We start from the raw sequence: 18,214 nt of genomic DNA on the forward strand, positions 1-18,214 counted from the left end.
CTCTACACCCGAGGCACGACCGGGTGTACGGCCAGCGCTGCAAACAGGGAGTTGCAGCGCTGGTAATGCCTTGCAGGTGTGTACACATCCTAAGTTGCAGCGCTGTAACCCCCTCACCAGCGCTGCAACTTTGTAGTGTAGACAAGGCCTTAGCTCCGCTGAGCTGCTGGCAATGGCCCTTTTAAATTGCCTGGGCCCCTGGGCAGTTGCGCCTGTTGACCCCTCCATTGGCCACCTGAAAATATAGGAGTAGCAGTTGTACACCTGGCAACTTGTTCCCCTTAGTTGGGCAATATTTGGGCCAGCCTTGCTAAGTATAATGTTCAAATTATATGGATTCCACACTGTTTCCTGCAGTTGACTGAGGCATCTGCTTCCTAGATTCTCCTGTATCATTCTACCATGATACCATTTACTGTCTGATCTAATTTCCTGCTTCATTTGCGGAGAGCCTGCTTTGTGATTTACATATGAATGTTAACGTTATTCATTTTATCTCTTTAAAGTGCAAAGTGCCTGATTGAAGTTCTCTGTGTATCTACAGAACATATAGCGTGCAAGCACAGCAGCATAAGTTTACTCACTGGCAAGGAATAAAGAAGCCCCATTGTTTTAATGATGAAGGGATAGTTCAGTCTCCATAAAACTGTGGCCTCTACTGAAATTGCCAACAAGGTTGCAGGCTCTGTGATGTGGACACCACAGCCACTGGTACCTGGACTAAGACAATCAAACAGCTGTCAAATAGTAACAACCTTTTCTCACTAGTGACCTATACAAGTGAAAGACTGTCTCTCTCTTAATCAGTTTTGAGCCGTCTAGTCCCTCAAGTAATTCATTTTTCAAATATTTTCTCATATGGTGGACAGCATTTTCCAATTGGTATTTGTTTGTCCCCTGTTCTTAGACTAGGCAATCTATGATAACTGTAAAAGCAGCAAAGAATCCTGTGGCACCTTATAGACTAACAGACGTTTTGGAGCATGAGCTTTTGTGGGTGAATACCCACTTCCTCGGATGCATGTAATGAAAATTTCCAGGGGCAGGTATATATATGCTAGCAAGCAAGCTAGAGATAACGAGGTCAGTTCAATCAGGGAGGATGAGGCCCTGTTCTAGCAGTTGAGGTGTGAAAACCAAGAGAGGAGAAACTGGTTCTGTAATTGGCAAGCCATTCACAGTCTTTGTTCAATCCTGAGCTGATGGTGTCAAATTTGCAGATGAACTGAAGCTCAGCAGTTTCTCTTTGAAGTCTGGTCCTGAAGTTTTTTTGCTGCAGGATGGCCACCTTAAGGTCTGCTATAGTGTGGCCAGGGAGGTTGAAGTGCTCTCCTACAGGTTTTTGTATATTGCCATTCCTAATGTCTGATTTGTGTCCATTTATCCTTTTCCATAGAGACTGTCCAGTTTGGCCGATGTACACAGCAGAGGGGCATTGCTGGCATATGATGGCGTATATTACATTGGTGGATGTGCAGGTGAATGAACCAGTGATGGTGTGGCTGATCTGGTTAGGTCCTGTGATGGTGTCGCTGGTGTTGATATGTGGGCAGAGTTGGCATCGAGGTTTGTTGCATGGATTGGTTCCTGAGCTAGAGTTATTATGGTGCGGTGTGCAGTTACTGGTGAGAATATGTTTCAGGTTGGCAGGTTGTCTGTGGGCAAGGACTGGCCTGCCACCCAAGGCCTGTGAAAGTATGGGATCATTGTCCAGGATGGGTTGTAGATCCTTGATGATGCGTTGGAGGGGTTTTAGCTGGGGGCTGTATGTGATGGCCAGTGGAGTCCTGTTGGTTTCTTTCTTGGGTATGTCTTGCAGTAGGAGGCTTCTGGGTACACGTCTGGCTCTGTTGATCTGTTTCCTTATTTCCTCGTGCGGATATTGTAGTTTTGAGAATACTTGGTGGAGATTTTGTAGGTGTTGGTCTCTGTCTGAGGGGTCAGAGCAGATGCGGTTGTACCTCAGTGCTTGGCTGTAGACAATGGATCGTGTGATATACGCCATCATATGCCAGCAATGCCCCTCTGCTATGTACATCGGCCAAACTGGACAGTCTCTACGGAAAAGGATAAATGGACACAAATCAGACATTAGGAATGACAATATACAAAAACCTGTAGGAGAGCACTTCAACCTCCCTGGCCACACTATAGCAGACCTTAAGGTGGCCATCCTGCAGCAAAAAAACTTCAGGACCAGACTTCAAAGAGAAACTGCTGAGCTTCAGTTCATCTGCAAATTTGACACAATCAGCTCAGGATTGAACAAAGACTGTGAATGGCTTGCCAATTACAGAACCAGTTTCTCCTCTCTTGGTTTTCACACCTCAACTGCTAGAACAGGGCCTCATCCTCCCTGATTGAACTGACCTCGTTATCTCTAGCTTGCTTGCTAGCATATATATACCTGCCCCTGGAAATTTCCATTACATGCATCCGAGGAAGTGGGTATTCACCCACGAAAGCTCATGCTCTAAAACGTCTGTTAGTCTATAAGGTGCCACAGGATTCTTTGCTGCTTTTACAGGTCCAGACTAACACAGCTACCCCTCTGATACTATGATAACTGTCTAGGGGGTCGAGGGTATATGTGTTTTAGAGTGTAGGAAATACCTAACAGATACTTAACAGACTAATAGGTCGACATCCTTTGGCAGGCTTCCCAGTGGATTGTAGCCCTGCAAGGTTTCAGTGCATTGTAAGTGGTGAGCACTTCCCCCTCTCCACACCTCAGGAAGGGGAAATCTGAATTAACAGACATGCTCTTATCTCCTACAGATACTAGCAAATGCCCTGCCATGTAAAGGGAGCTGCTTTTCTGTGGTAATCAGCTAAAGCTAAATCAATATCATCCTCTCTTAAACCTATTTAAGCGTACCTATACAAGGAGTTCACACCAATTTAACTACATAAATTTAGAAACCAGTTTATTAAATGGATGTAATTTTGGTTTGTAGCCCAGATATTAGCATTTCAATGTTAAAGAAAACTTTATTTTAAAATAGTTTTAATGAGAATTTTTAAAAAGTAGAGTCACTTCTATTGGTTATGATTTTATAAAAGCTTTTTATAAAGTTTAAATTTTGGGCTGGATTGAAGTTGATGTTATCCATTGAAAGGTATGAAGAAATACATGGTTTGGTAATTCTATTTTGTTTGCTTTCTTCCACTCTTTCCTTTAGTGGTCTTTATTCCTTTGTGATTATTTGTTATTATTTATAGTTTTATAACAATAATAATAATAAACAATCCCTTTCTTGTTTCACTTTTGTTGTTCATTCTTTGTTTTATTTATTAGTTCTTCATTTGAGTTGATTATTTTAAATGTTTGTGAAGCAGCTTTCTCTCTGATTTATTTGTACCTTAATACAATCCTTTTGGTTGTTTATTTTTACAGCTACATTTACATTTGCAGCTAAAAATTTTTTTGAATCTAATTAGGGAGAAACAAGTAGTGGCTGGAAAAGTGATTGTTCTGTTTAAGTTTCTGAGAGTACTTGTATTATGCATGGCTAGTTATGGTCAGTTTCAGGACAGCTGACAATTCAATAGGTGACAAGATGTATCTAACCTGTAATGTTAGTCTTCCTTAAATTACAGATTTTTAAAATTTTCAAATGGGAGATGTTATCTAATGTTTGAGGAAGTGTCTAGAAGATTGGTCTGTGACCTGACTGAACTATTTACTGGCAACAAGTGATTTTTGTTTCTCTTCAAAAATCTGTGTGTATATTGCTGGGGTGATATAGGGAACCAGGTATTGTATCTGTTCTGTGTACAGTTATGGGGATATTGATCTCCAGGGCTATTCATCTGGCACCTTTCACAAGCACTAATCTCACATACAAATCCCTTAAAAGAAATAATAACTATATAATCAATCAAAAACTCTGAGCTAACCTTGCATTTAGTTACCTGTTGCAGATTCTGTGGTATTTGAGCAAATTAATTTATTATAGGCTAGCACTGAGGTTAATAAAGGTCCCCATTAGTGTGTCCACCTAACTCGCTATTATTTATTCTGCATGGTGTGTCTTTTATGTTTTCTGTGCCTTTCTTAACTTCTGTCTGGCTGTTTCTTAGTTTCTGTGGTGGTTCTCTTACAGTTTCATAGCGTCCAACTTCTGTAGGCATCCCAGTTATGAGTGTGTGTTTTGTTTTTTGTCTTATTAGTAATACAAAATTATTTTTTCAGCTTCTTTTTATATCTAAGCATCAGTGCTCTTTTTTAATCTTAACTGTTATCCAGTTACACAATATCCTTTCTATACTATGATGCACAGAACTAGGAAGTCCTTTGTAAAGTGCCTTATTTACCTCTATTTGTGTTCTATTTATGATGATAATTTACATTCAGGAGTGTGGGAAGAGCTTTTATAGGCATCCTAAACACTGAGCCACAAGTTCAGGCTCAGCTCATTGCTTCCATGGGGAAAATTGCACAGAAGGGCTAGGAATATCTGTGTATTTCAATTTGTGGAGTTTTTATAGAATCAGTGGAGGTATGTGATTTTTCCCGCCCATACTCCCATTCCTCTGGAATGAGTAAGGAGCATACTATTCCAGATCTGTGGGGGTTTCCCAAGTACTTCGGGGCAATACTATAGATCTTGGGATCTGTGGAGAACTTTTGACCATTTAACATCCTAGGTGTTATAATAAGTTTTTATTATAATTTCAAATAGTTATCCCTTTCTTCTCCAGCTCCCAAAGTTCTGTTCCTGCTGGCCCACAAGTGGACACTGAAGCAGTCAGTGAAGAGAATCAAGCACTCAGTTCTATAAGAGTGAGTAGACACAGCCCTCCAGGGTTTATTTCATTCACTCCCTGCTCACTCCCTCCCCACTCAGGGTTTCCTTTACCTCACCCCTGGCGACTCATTGTTCAGAACTGTGTGAGTTAAGGAAGAAGAATAGGAGCACTTTCTGGGAACAGAAGAGATGAAATAATATACAGACTGAGGGCGGGGGGCAGGAGGAGGGAGCAGCGCACTGAACCATTGTGTCTGAATTATTATTTCATCCTGTGTGCATCCTTTTTGGAAGGGGAAATAATACAAAGTGGTCAGATTTAGCTGTAGTGAGATATGGATTAGAAGCTTCTTAGGCCCCCAATTGACAGCAGCAAAGCTCATGTGGACAGCTGTATGATAGTTGAGCACTGGCACTATCATAGCAATTGAAAATAATGAAGAAAGGAGAGCTGGCAAGAGAAGAGGCCAGATTTGCTGGAGATGTTGCATCATTCTTCTCCAGTGCCAGCTGGGAGAGATTCCAGGAGTATCCATTTTGGAAAACTTCGAAAAACTGATGCTCCCTAAAAATGTGACCACTTTCCTTCCCCTGTCTTTCATAAAGACAACCATAAAACTTTTTCTCCCCTTGGTGGAGTACAGTGTATCTTCCCTGATCCTTTCACTCTCATTTCCTTATATAACCCCAAAGTCTTTTCTGGAAGTTGTCCTTTCCTGTGCAAGACCCTGTCAATGCTAGAAAATGTCTGCCGTTAGAAATATGCCAAGATAGCGACAGAGGAAAGCTCCCCGACTGGAGATGCATTTTAAACCAGCAAATTAGTTCTTTTGCTGGTATATCCTATACTAGTTCTCTAAATGAAATGATCTATCCTGGCAAAAGGACTTTTTTGCCAGTATAACTGCATCTATGCCAGGACTTTTGCCAGGGCCAGCCCACAACATTTTCGCACCTGAGGCGGGGACCTCAAATGATGCCCCCATACCCCGTCGTTTGGGCCAAAACTTTGAAAGGTCTCAGTTCTGCCTTCTTCCTGTTCTGCTCCTCTCATGGTACTGCTCTGCTATCTAACCCAATAAAGGAGAACTAACAACTTAAAATGCCTTGTTCAAAAATTTTAAGTAACACTTACATTTGCTGTCAGGCATTTGAAAGTTAACTTTTCTTGTCTGCATAGTAAACACTGGCATTTTTAGCTGTGTGAATAATCAAAGTGGTGCTTTCCGTGCCTTCTTGGTTGCAAAGATTTGTACTGCTTCCTGAAGGTCCACAGTCTGGGCTAGCTCATGCTCTACTGAGATGGTTGCAAGATGGACCAGTCTCTCTTGTGTCATCGTGGAGCTTAGATGTGTTTTTATTAACTTCAGCTTGGAGAAGCTGCCTTCTCTAGTGGCAACTCTTACAGGAAGTGTTAGAAGTATGCGCAGAGCAACAAAAGCATTTGTAAAGAGGGTAGTCATCTTATTTGTGCACATATATTCCAGAACAGCCTTTGGAGTTGATCCTGCTGAAATGTATCTTGAAAAAGCTTTCAGTTCATCACCTAAATCACTCGCATCAATATCGCGCATGTCATCATGTGTCAACACTGTCTCTAGTGCCCTGCATTGCTAGTGTAGGGCTTCTTCAGGTATAGTGAGGAGTTTTGGACTATCATACAACATCCCAAATATACTGCTGTGTTCCTTGAGCTGCATGAAACGTTCTTCAGTTGACTGTATTGCACAATCTAGCACCTGGTTAAAGAATTCAACTTTGAATTGTTGTTTGGGGTCTCTTAAGGTATTATCCTGTGCCTCATAATCAAAATGTCCTCTTCTTTGGTGACTCTTGTATTCTTGAATAGATGGGAAAATAGCTGTAGTGTAAAGTTCCTCTGCCAACTTCTGTGCACTCTTCAGAACATTTTGAAATCTCTCATCTGACTGGTAAGACTGTAGGTGTGACTTTGCTTTCTCCAGTTGTTCCATTGCTCCAGATATATCAAGGTCAAAGCCTTGAAGTCTCTTGCTTACAACATTTATTTCAAACAGTATGTCATACCACAACACTAAGCCACACAGAAATGTGAAGTTATGTATGTTTCTGGTGATTCCATTTCCCTCTGCCACTGTTCTCCCACGAACAGTTCCTGTCATAGCATTATCCTCCATAATGGCAACTATGGCATCATCTGTCTTCCCAATTTGGTGTTTGATAGGTTTTATCGCCTCCACTCGACTTTCCCATCGTGTGGCACTCAGTGGTTTCAGTGTCAGAGAGGATGTTCCCAGATGTTGCTTCAAAATTTGCCATCGATGAGTTGATGCAGAGAAAAATACATAGATGCTTTGAATTATATTAAAAAATTCAGCAGCCTCACTAGAGGCTGATGCTGCATCACTGACCACCAAGTTCAATGAATGAGAACTGCCTGGGACAAAAAAAGCTCGAGGGTTTAATTCTCGGATCCATTTCTGCACTCCTCTGTTTTTTCCTCTCATGTTGGCACCATTATCGTAGCCCTGACCTCTCATGTCAGCTATCGCAATTCCCGTATCTTCCAGCTTTTTAAGAAGCACATTTGTCATACCAGGTCCTGTAGTATCATCAGTGTCAATAAATTCTAGAAAATGCTCTGTGACAGTCACCATTGCAAGGACATTTTCACTAGGTTCTGTTGTTGTTACAAAACGTACCATTAAAGTCATTGGTTCCATATGGCTGATGTCAGGTGTGCAGTCCAGAATAACAGAATAATATCTTGCTGACTTTTGTTGCCAGTAACTGTCTGATCTCATTTTGAATTGTTTTTCCAAGGTAGTGCTGTGTGTACATTCCTTAGGTGGAGACTCTTCTTAGATGCTCCTGGAGTACAGCATCAAACTCAGCCATCAGCTCCACAATTTTAAGGAATTTTCCATTGTTTGGCACATACAGCTGATCTGAAGTGCCATGCAGTGCTAGGTTTTGGGTAGGAAGGATTCTCACAATGGCAATGAGCCTTTTCAGAACATTTTGCCAGTAAAGAGACTCTGATGCAATCTTCTCTTGATGCTGATCATCTATGGTGGCCTTTAACCTTATTCTCATCTGAAGCTCTTTCCACCTATCAAATACTCTCTGATGATTTGCTGCCTTCTCATGACATGCCAGATTTATAGCCAGATTTTTCCAGTCCTTTGTTCCTATAGAACCCAATGTGGCTGGAACATTAGACTGGAAGAGTTTGCAACAAAAACAGTATGCAGCATTCTGCATTTTATAATACATAAGCCATGGTCTCTCCACTTTGTCACCATTGGGGATTTCATGCCAGTAATGTGTTGGATGGAAACTTCTATTTTCATTGTCTTTGGGGAACATGAAGTTTTTCACTTCCTGTGGCCCATGCCATACAAGGAAGTCCCTCAGGCTACTGCTCAAGTGGGTCCACAGTCCTGGATCATCTAGACTTAAGGAACTAAACTCAGCAGCAGCTGTTTCTTGCACCACCACCACACTCTTCTCTGATCTACACTTTTCTTCAGGAATGTGCATGGTTACTTCCATTTGAGATGGAGATATTGATGCTGCAGTAGCTGCCAGGTCACCTGCACTCTGGCTAACTGGAAGATCAAGCATTTCCTCACCACTCACATCCTCGGTGGGGCCGGAAGGCCCACCGTGAACATTTGTGTCTATGTATCTCAGGAGAGCGCCTTCCTGCTTAGATAGAAAAGCTTCCTTTGCTTGCTTGCTTTTTCTGAATGCTGCCCCAGAGGGGAGTTTTCTTCTTTCACTCATGACTGCTGTTATGTGCCAGCTATAGTGGCTCTCAACACTCAGTTGAAGGCGACAAATAAGCAGGCTGGTAGCAGGGCCTGAGTGAGGGAAGATATTAGCATCCTAAGGGCCTAACTGGCTCCTGCTACTTCAGTTGACTGTCTGTTCTCCACAAGTGGGTTCAGGGAAGCAGCTGGAAACAGGAAACTCCCTGAGAAGCTGGTGTTAATCAGTCTAGGCTCCTGGGAGTGCTAGGGAGGTACATAAGAGGCTCCTCCTCCTCTCTCTTTCTGCAGCTCCTGCTGCTTTCTGTTATTCCCTCTCACCTTTTCTCCTGCCTGCCTGTAGTGTCTCTTGTGCCCTCCCTCCTCCAGCACAGCACTCCACCATCTCCGTGCATCTAGAGCAGAGAGAATACGTATGCACCAGCAGCAGACACAATTTTCTACACTTTGAGTCCTAGTGGTGCCCCCACCCCCCACAGTCTGGCACCTGAGGCTGCTGCCTCAGTTCGCCTCATGGTAAGGTCAGCCCTGGCTTTTGCCGGAACAACATGTTGGTTAGGGGTGTGATCCCCCCCCTCCCCCTGACCCTCTGTATCAACGTAGCTATGCAGCAAAACTTTCAAGTATAGACCAGGCCTGAGCCTGACACAATGTATTGTTTGTCAGGAACACTTTTTCTGTCTTTCTCAGTCAGGATCTCTAATCCTAATCCTTTACTCCCCCTTCCCTGCGTTGTTCCTCTACTGAGACTACTGAGTTTACCAAGTGTATCTTCTTGGTAGCTGTATCTTTTCATGTAGTTTAATTTACACCTGTGCAAATCCATTGAATCTGGGGTTGCCTAGGTATTATTTGATGCAGAATTGGCTGTTTTTTGTTCGGTTTGTGTGTGTTGTATGTTTAAAAATATAATTTTTTAAAAAAGCAAAAAGATTTGGAAATACACCATTTTAAATGGTCCTTTTTCCCCCAGGACTTTGTACCACTCTGTGCCTTTCGATATGGAAGCTGTAGAAATGACATCCTTGAAACGACCTCATTCTGAGGATGATGTGGCTAATGTGGATGAAATTAAAAGGCAAAAGATCTCAGAAGAGTCTTCTAAGACAGGAAGCAATTCTGAGCAAAGCGTTGACATTGTAACTGAACAACCTGGGAAACCTTTGCTTGAGGACAAGAAAGGTGATATCCTGAATGAAGAAGGTGAGGAGGAAGATAATGAACTTGAGGAAAGTGATGAAGAAGGGGACCCAGAGAGCTTTGCAGACATGATGAAGCATGGACTAATAGAACTTGATGTTGGCATTACAAAGTTTGTTAGCTCTCACAAAGGGTTTTCTGGAATCTTAAAAGAGAGGTAACTTTTCATCTTGCAATCCTCTGTACTTTAATTCCTTGTATTAGCAATTATTCCCCATTTTCCTTCTCTGTTTAGCCAAGGAGTCAGATACCATCATCTCTGGTATAACACCAACACGTATCAAAATACAGTAGGATTATCTGCAGGTGTGCTTCACTGCTTTCTTTTCTTAAAGCTAGGGCTCTGAGAAAGCTTCAATTTGTACATGGTTGGTGCCTTTCTAAAGTTTTTGTGTTCTGCTGTCTAAAACTGAGGAAAGGTACTCTAAATGATAGGAAGATAATCTTATATTAATTTGCAATTTAACTGACTTTCAGCCAATTGTACAAAACATACAATCTAGTTACAATTCGTACTATACACACTAAAAGTACTGCTAACCTATGTAAAAGACGTGACAAAATATTTATGATCCCAAAGTAAAAAAACTTTTGAAAAAACAAGTTTAAGTTGCTATATGATAATCTGATAGTCTCTTCTGGTGCTAAAATTTATAAATCTTGCCAGTCATAACATTATGTACAAAACTAAAGAACTTGAAAATAATTGAGGATATCAGAAATCTTACACTGCCTACATAATAAACTCATTCTTATTTCATTACAGCACAGCATTCTTAACGCTTACTTAAAATAAATACTTTCACCAGAAATCTCAAAATATAAATTCAAAACCTTTCTGAAGAAACAGTGCACAAATTATTGCACAAATTCAGCAAATCACTTAAGCATATTTTTGCCTAATCAGTTTCAAATTAAAGTCATCCGGTCTGTTTGTAGTTTTACCATAAATAGACATTGTTATGCACTTTTTCTCTGAAACTGCAGATACAACATAATTAAAAAAAAAAAAAGACACTCTGTTATCCCTATTTATTGGTGGCTATTGCTTATCCATATGAAAGATGTTTCTTTTGAGCGATCTGGCAAGATAACGACAGCCTCACTTACTTGCATTCAGTTTTGGGTGAATACCAGTGAGAAGTGTTTGATAGTTTTGTTCAAATTAAAAAATGTGGATTCATCACATCTCTGCTTTTAAACTTAGTTGGCAAAACATAACCTTGATATTGTCTTGACAGAGATGTTTGCAGTCTCATTATGGTCTTCCCACCCCCCATTTTGACTCTTGTGACTTTTATAAACATATCTAACTGAGGCATTTGTAATGTGTCCTTCACCATAGTGTCTATGGGAAAATAATAAAGAAGGTATTTTGCCAAACTGACGTGACTTTATAGAGGTGTGATGCATGCATGTGTGGATTTGGATGTAATGCAATAGAAACATCTCACAGTGAAGCCTCATTTTCCCATCTTACTTTCAGCATTTCACGATCAGTTGACAGCTTTTTCTCTCAGCTGTTCTAAAATTCTTATTTTAGAAAATACAACTTATCCTGGCTTTACTAATGTAGAAAGAAAGTCCTTTATGTTCCCTTTATTGGCACCAATTCACTGTCTCTCTTTTTCTTTTTCTTTTTTTAAAAGACTGGATCAGAATCTGCTTTGCTACTGTAGTGAATATCCAGAGGAACTCTTACTTCAGTGGAGTTTTCTGTATTTCCACCTGCAGAGCTGTGGACAGAAATCTGACTCATTCTCCTTGGGAAAAGGATGAGTTGAGCTATAATACACTGCTAGCACTGAAGAATGTTGGTTGAAGTGACAGAGTTAATGTACTAATTCATGAAATAACAGTACAGGAGAATCTTTGAAATTCTTATTAACAACTATCAGAGGGTAGCCGTGTTAGTCTGGATCTGTAAAAGCAGCAAAGAATCCTGTGGCACCTTATAGACTAACAGACGTTTTGGAGCATGAGCTTTCGTGGGTGAATACCCACTTCCTCAGATGCATGTAATGGAAATATCCAGGGGCAGGTATATATATGTGTGCTAGCAAGCAAGCTAGAGATAACGAGGTCAGTTCAATCAGGGAGGATGAGGCCCTGTTCTAGCAGTTGAGGTGTGAAAACCAAGAGAGGAGAAACTGGTTCTGTAATTGGCAAGCCATTCACAGTCTTTGTTCAATCCTGAGCTGATGGTGTCAAATTTGCAGATGAACTGAAGCTCAGCAGTTTCTCTTTGATGTCTGGTCCTGAAGTTTTTTTGCTGCAGGATGGCCACCTTAAGGTCTGCTATAGTGTGGCCAGGGAGGTTGAAGTGCTCTCCTACAGGTTTTTGTATATTGCCATTCCTAATGTCTGATTTGTGTCCATTTATCCTTTTCCGTAGAGACTGTCCAGTTTGGCCGATGCACATAGCAGAGGGGCATTGCTGGCATATGATGGCGTATATTACATTGGTGGATGTGCAGGTGAATGAACCAGTGATGGTGTGGTTGATCTGGTTAGGTCCTGTGATGGTGTCGCTGGTGTTGATATGTGGGCAGAGTTGGCATCGAGGTTTGTTGCATGGATTGGTTCCTGAGCTAGAGTTATTATGGTGTGGTGTGCAGTTACTGGTGAGAATATGTTTCAGGTTGGCAGGTTGTCTGTGGGCAAGGTTTGGCCTGCCACCCAAGGCCTGTGAAAGTGTGGGATCATTGTCCAGGATGGGTTGTAGATCCTTGATGATGCGTTGGAGGGGTTTTAGCTGGGGGCTGTATGTGATGGCCAGTGGAGTCCTGTTGGTTTCTCTCTTGGGTTTGTCTTGCAGTAGGAGGCTTCTGGGTACACGTCTGGCTCTGTTGATCTGTTTCCTTATTTCCTCGTGCGGGTATTGTAGTTTTGAGAATGCTTGGTGGAGATTTTGTAGGTGTTGGTCTCTGTCTGAGGGGTCAGAGCAGATGCGGTTGTACCTCAGTGCTTGGCTGTAGACAATGGATCGTGTGATGTGCCCGGGATGGAAGCTGGAGGCATGAAGGTAGGCATAGCGGTCGGTGGGTTTTCGATATAGGGTGGTGTTAATGTGACCATCACTTATTTGCACCGTGGTGTCAAGAAAGTGGACCTCCCGTGTAGATTGGTCCAGGCTGAGGTTGATGGTGGGATGGAAGCTGTTGAAATCATGGTGGAATTTTTCCAGAGTCTCCCTCCCATGGGTCCAGATGATGAAGATGTCATCAATGTAGCGTAGATAGAGAAGGGGTGTGAGTGGACGAGAGCTGAGGAAGCGTTGTTCCAGGTCGGCCATGAAGATATTGGCATATTGTGGGGCCATGCGGGTGCCCATAGCAGTGCCACTGATCTGGAGATATATATTGTCATCAAATTTGAAATAGTTGTGTGTAAGTATAAAGGCACAGAGCTCAGCAGCCAGTTGTGCTGTGGCATCATCAGGGATAGTGTTCCTGACAGCTTGTATTCCATCTGTGTGTGGGATGTTTGTGTAGAGAGCCTCTACATCCATGGTGGCTAGGATGGTGTTTTCTGGGAGGACACCAATGCATTGTAGTTTCCTCAGGAAATCAGTGGTGTCGCGGAGATAGCTGGGAGTGCTGGTGGCGTAGGGTCTGAGTAGAGAGTCCATATATCCAGACAGTCCTTCAGTGAGAGTGCCAGTGCCCGAGATGATGGGGCGTCCAGGATTTCTGGGTTTGTGGATCTTGGGTAGTAGATAGAATAACCCTGGTCGGGGCTCTAGGGGTATGTTGATTTCTTCTGGTGTTAGTGTAGGGAGTGTCCTGAGTAGATGCTGTAGTTTCTTAGTGTATTCCTCAGTGGGATCTGAGGGAAGTGGCCTGTAGAATTTGGTATTGGAGAGTTGTCTAGCTGCCTCCTTTTGATAGTCAGACCTGTTCATGATGACAACGGCACCTCCTTTATCAGCCTCTTTGATGATAATGTCAGGGTGGTTTCTGAGGCTGTGGATGGCATTGCGTTCTGCACGACTTAGGTTGTGAGGCAAGCGATGTTTTTGTTCCACGATTTCTGCCTGTGCACGCCGGCGGAAGCATTCAATGTATAGGTCCAGGCTGTCATTTCGACCCTCAGGAGGAGTCCATGTGGAGTTCTTTTTCTTATGCTGTTGGTGGGAGGGCACCCGTGTATCAGTGCACTGTTCAGTGTTGTCCTGGAAGTATTCTTTGAGTCGGAGACGGCGAAAGTAGGCTTCCAGATCGCCACAGAACTGTATCATGTTGGTGGGGGTGGCAGGGCAGAAAGAGAGTCCCCGAGATAGGACAGACTTTTCTTCTGGGCTGAGTGTGTAGTTGGATAGATTGACGATATTGCTGGGTGGGTTAGGGGTACCACTGTTGTGGCCCCATGTGGCAGGTAGGAGTTTAGACAGCTTACAGTCCTTTTTCCTTTTGAAGAGAGGTGAAGTGAGTAATGTAGATCTCCTGTCTTATTCTAGTGAAGTCTGTTTGTATAGAAGTTTGGTTATTAATGACAGCAGGTTGGAGAGCTCTTTTTTGATGTTTTCCTGTTTGCTGTATAGGATGCTGATCAGGTGGTTCCTCAGTTTTTTTGATAGAGTATGACATAATCTCTCACTGGTCTGTGTAGTATGTAGATAGCAGTGGATTTTTTACCTTTAGTCCATTTGGTATGATGTCCATCCATTTGCATTTGGAATGGAAGATGATATCTGTCTGTATTTGTGCAAGGTTCTTCATGAGGTTGATGGATTTCCATTCCATACGGCTAAATGCAGTGCCTTGCATGGTGTCAAGTATCAGAGGGTAGCCGTGTTAGTCTGGATCTGTAAAAGCAGCAAAGAATCCTGTGGCACCTTATAGACTAACAGACGTTTTGGAGCATGAGCTTTCGTGGGTGAATACCCACTTCCTCAGATGCATGTAATGGAAATATCCATGGGCAGGTATATATATGTGTGCTAGCAAGCAAGCTAGAGATAACGAGGTCAGTTCAATCAGGGAGGATGAGGCCCTACACGGGAGGTCCACTTTCTTTACACCACGGTGCAAATAAGTGATGGTCACATTAACACCACCCTGTATCGAAAACCCACCGACCGCTATGCCTACCTTCATGCCTCCAGCTTCCATCCCGGGCACATCACACGATCCATTGTCTACAGCCAAGCACTGAGGTACAACCGCATCTGCTCTGACCCCTCAGACAGAGACCAACACCTACAAAATCTCCACCAAGCATTCTCAAAACTACAATACCCGCACAAGGAAATAAGGAAACAGATCAACAGAGCCAGACGTGTACCCAGAAGCCTCCTACTGCAAGACAAACCCAAGAGAGAAACCAACAGGACTCCACTGGCCATCACATACAGCCCCCAGCTAAAACCCCTCCAACGCATCATCAAGGATCTACAACCCATCCTGGACAATGATCCCACACTTTCACAGGTCTTGGGTGGCAGGCCAATCCTTGCCCACAGACAACCTGCCAACCTGAAACATATTCTCACCAGTAACTGCACACCACACCATAATAACTCTAGCTCAGGAACCAATCCATGCAACAAACCTCGATGCCAACTCTGCCCACATATCAACACCAGCGACACCATCACAGGACCTAACCAGATCAACCACACCATCACTGGTTCATTCACCTGCACATCCACCAATGTAATATACGCCATCATATGCCAGCAATGCCCCTCTGCTATGTGCATCGGCCAAACTGGACAGTCTCTACGGAAAAGGATAAATGGACACAAATCAGACATTAGGAATGGCAATATACAAAAACCTGTAGGAGAGCACTTCAACCTCCCTGGCCACACTATAGCAGACCTTAAGGTGGCCATCCTGCAGCAAAAAAACTTCAGGACCAGACATCAAAGAGAAACTGCTGAGCTTCAGTTCATCTGCAAATTTGACACCATCAGCTCAGGATTGAACAAAGACTGTGAATGGCTTGCCAATTACAGAACCAGTTTCTCCTCTCTTGGTTTTCACACCTCAACTGCTAGAACAGGGCCTCATCCTCCCTGATTGAACTGACCTCGTTATCTCTAGCTTGCTTGCTAGCACACATATATATACCTGCCCCTGGATATTTCCATTACATGCATCTGAGGAAGTGGGTATTCACCCACGAAAGCTCATGCTCCAAAACGTCTGTTAGTCTATAAGGTGCCACAGGATTCTTTGCTGCTTTTATTAACAACTAGGGGTGAGAGAGTAAATTTCTGAGCTCTGCAACTTAGCAAGTAATCAACTGATTCAAAAGAATACATTATATAATGTACATTGTTCATCTACGTGAGGAGCCTAGTTAGCTACTTATTTTCACTAATAAATGTTATAGTATCTTTGATTAAATAAGGAGGCCTCAGGAGCATGAAGATTCACAACAGTGATCTACTCTTACCATTGTTGGGAAGTAGGGAGAGGCTGCTTGCTTCTGTGTGTGAATGACAGATAGAGATCAAATTATCTAGTTACTGATGTTTATAAAAATTCTTGAGTAAACAGATAAAAGTCAAGATATAGTTTAAAATGGTGATCTGTAAAGGAAGGCTCAAGAATTGACACACGCCCTCTTTTTTTTTTTTTTTTAATGTCCAACTGCACCATTCCTCTAATTTCAAATCACTTTTTTTACATTCCCCTTCTTTTCTAATTTGTATATACTCTTTCTCTTGTCTGATACCTTTGTGGATGAACCTACTATAAGGTGGTGACTGGCTAGTAACTGGTAAACCGTACTCAGAGTAGTTATCGGTGGTTCACGATCGAGCTGAAAAGGCATGTCAAGTGGGGTCCCATAGGGATCTGTCCTAAGTCTGGTTCTATTCAATTTCTTTATAAGTTATTTGTATAATGGGATAGAGAGTACAGTTATAAAGTTTCCGGATGATACAAAGCCGGGAGAGGTTACAAGTGCTTTGGAGGGCAGAATTAAAATTCAAAATGATCTTGATATAGTGGAGAAATGTTTTGAATTAAATAGGATGAAATTCAATAAGGATAAATTTTAAGTACTACACTTAGGAAGGAATAATCAGTTGCACCAGTACAAAATGGGAAATGATACTCCAGGAAAGAGTACTGCAGAAAAGGACCTGGGGGTTACAGTGGATCACAAACTAAATAACTAAATACATTGAGTCAACAGTGTAATACTGTTGCCAAAAAACAAAACAAAAAACCCCCACATCATTCTGGGGTGTATTAGCAGGGGTATTGTAAGCAAGAAGTAAGTAATTCTTCCACTCTACTCAGCACAGATAAGGCCTCACCTGGTGTATTGTGTGGGGAAAAATGTGGACAAATTGGAGACAGTATAGTGGAGAATAACATAAATGATTAAAGGTCTAGAAAACATGACCTATAAGGAAAGATGGAAAAAATTGGGTTTGTGTAGTTTGGAGAACTGAAGATTTGAGCGGGGGACATGATTTCTGTCTTCAAGTACGTAAAAGGTTGTTATAAAAAGGAAGGTGCTGAATTGTTCTCCTTAACCACTGAACAGAAGAACAGAGCGATCATATTGAGTCAGAACAAAGGTCCATATATCCCAGTATTCTGTCTTCCAACAGTGGCCAATGCCAGCTGCTTCAGAGGGAATGAACAGAACGGGTAATCATCAAGTGATCGATCCCCTCTCTCCCATTCCCAGCTTCTGGCAAAGAGAGGTTAGGGACACCATCCCTGCCCATCCTGGCTAATAGCCATTGATGGACCTATCCTCCATGCATGTATCTAGTTCTTTTTTGAATGAAAGGACAGGACAAGAAGTAACGGGATTAAATTGTAGCAAGGGAGCTTTAGGTTCGACATTAGGAAAAACTTCCTAACTGTAGGGGAATTTAAGCACTGGAACAAATTACCTGTCATTGGAGGTGTTTAAGAACAAGTTAGACAAACACCTGTCAGGGATGGTCTCGATAATGCAGTAACTCCTCACTTAAAGTCATCCCGGTTAATGTTGTTTCATTGTTACGTTGCTGATCAATTAGAGAACATGCTCATTTAAAGTTGTGCAGTGCTCCCTTAAAACGTTGTTTGGCAGCTGCCTGCTAGAAAGAGCAGCCCATTGGAGCTAGCTGGTGGGGTCTTGGAACCAGGGTGGGCTGGCAGCTCCCCTGTCAGCTCCCTGTTCCCCTAAGTTTCCTGTGCTGCAGCCACCCAGCAGGCTACCAATTATGGCAGTTCAGCTGTCCCTCCTACCACTGCCATGTGCTTCTCCTGCCCTCTGCCTTGGAGCTGCTCCTGGGAGCCTCCTGCTTGCTGTGCAGGGAGGCAGTGAGAGGGGCTAATGTCAGGGTGTCCCTCTCTACCCTGCTTCTGCCCCCTCTGTCCCCATCTCTATAGAGGCGTGGTGGGGGATGGACACAACAGGGCTCAGGATGGAGGGAGTTTGCTCTCAGCAGCTGCTGTCAGCTTGCTGATCTGCTTAAAAAGGCAGTGTATTTAAAGTGCGGTCAGCGTACTTAAAGGGGCAGTGTGCATCTCTCTCTCTCACATGGGTTGT

The 18,214-nt window shown here is 42.7% G+C and overlaps 2 protein-coding genes across 3 annotated transcripts in view; one reads left to right on the forward strand and one right to left on the reverse strand.

Moving 5' to 3' along the window:
- LOC127035616 (uncharacterized) overlaps positions 1–14,109 on the reverse strand; it is a 147,199-nt gene extending 133,090 nt beyond the window's left edge. Inside the window, exon 1 of the mRNA XM_050925683.1 lies at positions 11,655–14,109. Coding sequence (XP_050781640.1) covers positions 11,796–13,943 — 2,148 coding nt within the window. The 5' untranslated portion in view covers positions 13,944–14,109 and the 3' untranslated portion in view covers positions 11,655–11,795. The remainder of the gene's footprint in view (positions 1–11,654) is intronic.
- The window catches only part of PUS7 (pseudouridine synthase 7), a 50,066-nt gene that overhangs the window by 2,471 nt on the left and 29,381 nt on the right, over positions 1–18,214 (forward strand). For both annotated transcript variants that reach the window (XM_050925695.1, XM_050925705.1), the window contains exons 2-3: positions 4,705–4,786; positions 9,477–9,860. In XM_050925695.1, the coding sequence (XP_050781652.1) occupies positions 9,505–9,860 (356 nt within the window). In that variant the 5' untranslated portion in view covers positions 4,705–4,786; positions 9,477–9,504. The remainder of the gene's footprint in view (positions 1–4,704; positions 4,787–9,476; positions 9,861–18,214) is intronic.

Source organism: Gopherus flavomarginatus, chromosome 1 (assembly GCF_025201925.1).
Source record: "Gopherus flavomarginatus isolate rGopFla2 chromosome 1, rGopFla2.mat.asm, whole genome shotgun sequence".
NCBI lineage: Eukaryota > Metazoa > Chordata > Testudines > Testudinidae > Gopherus > Gopherus flavomarginatus.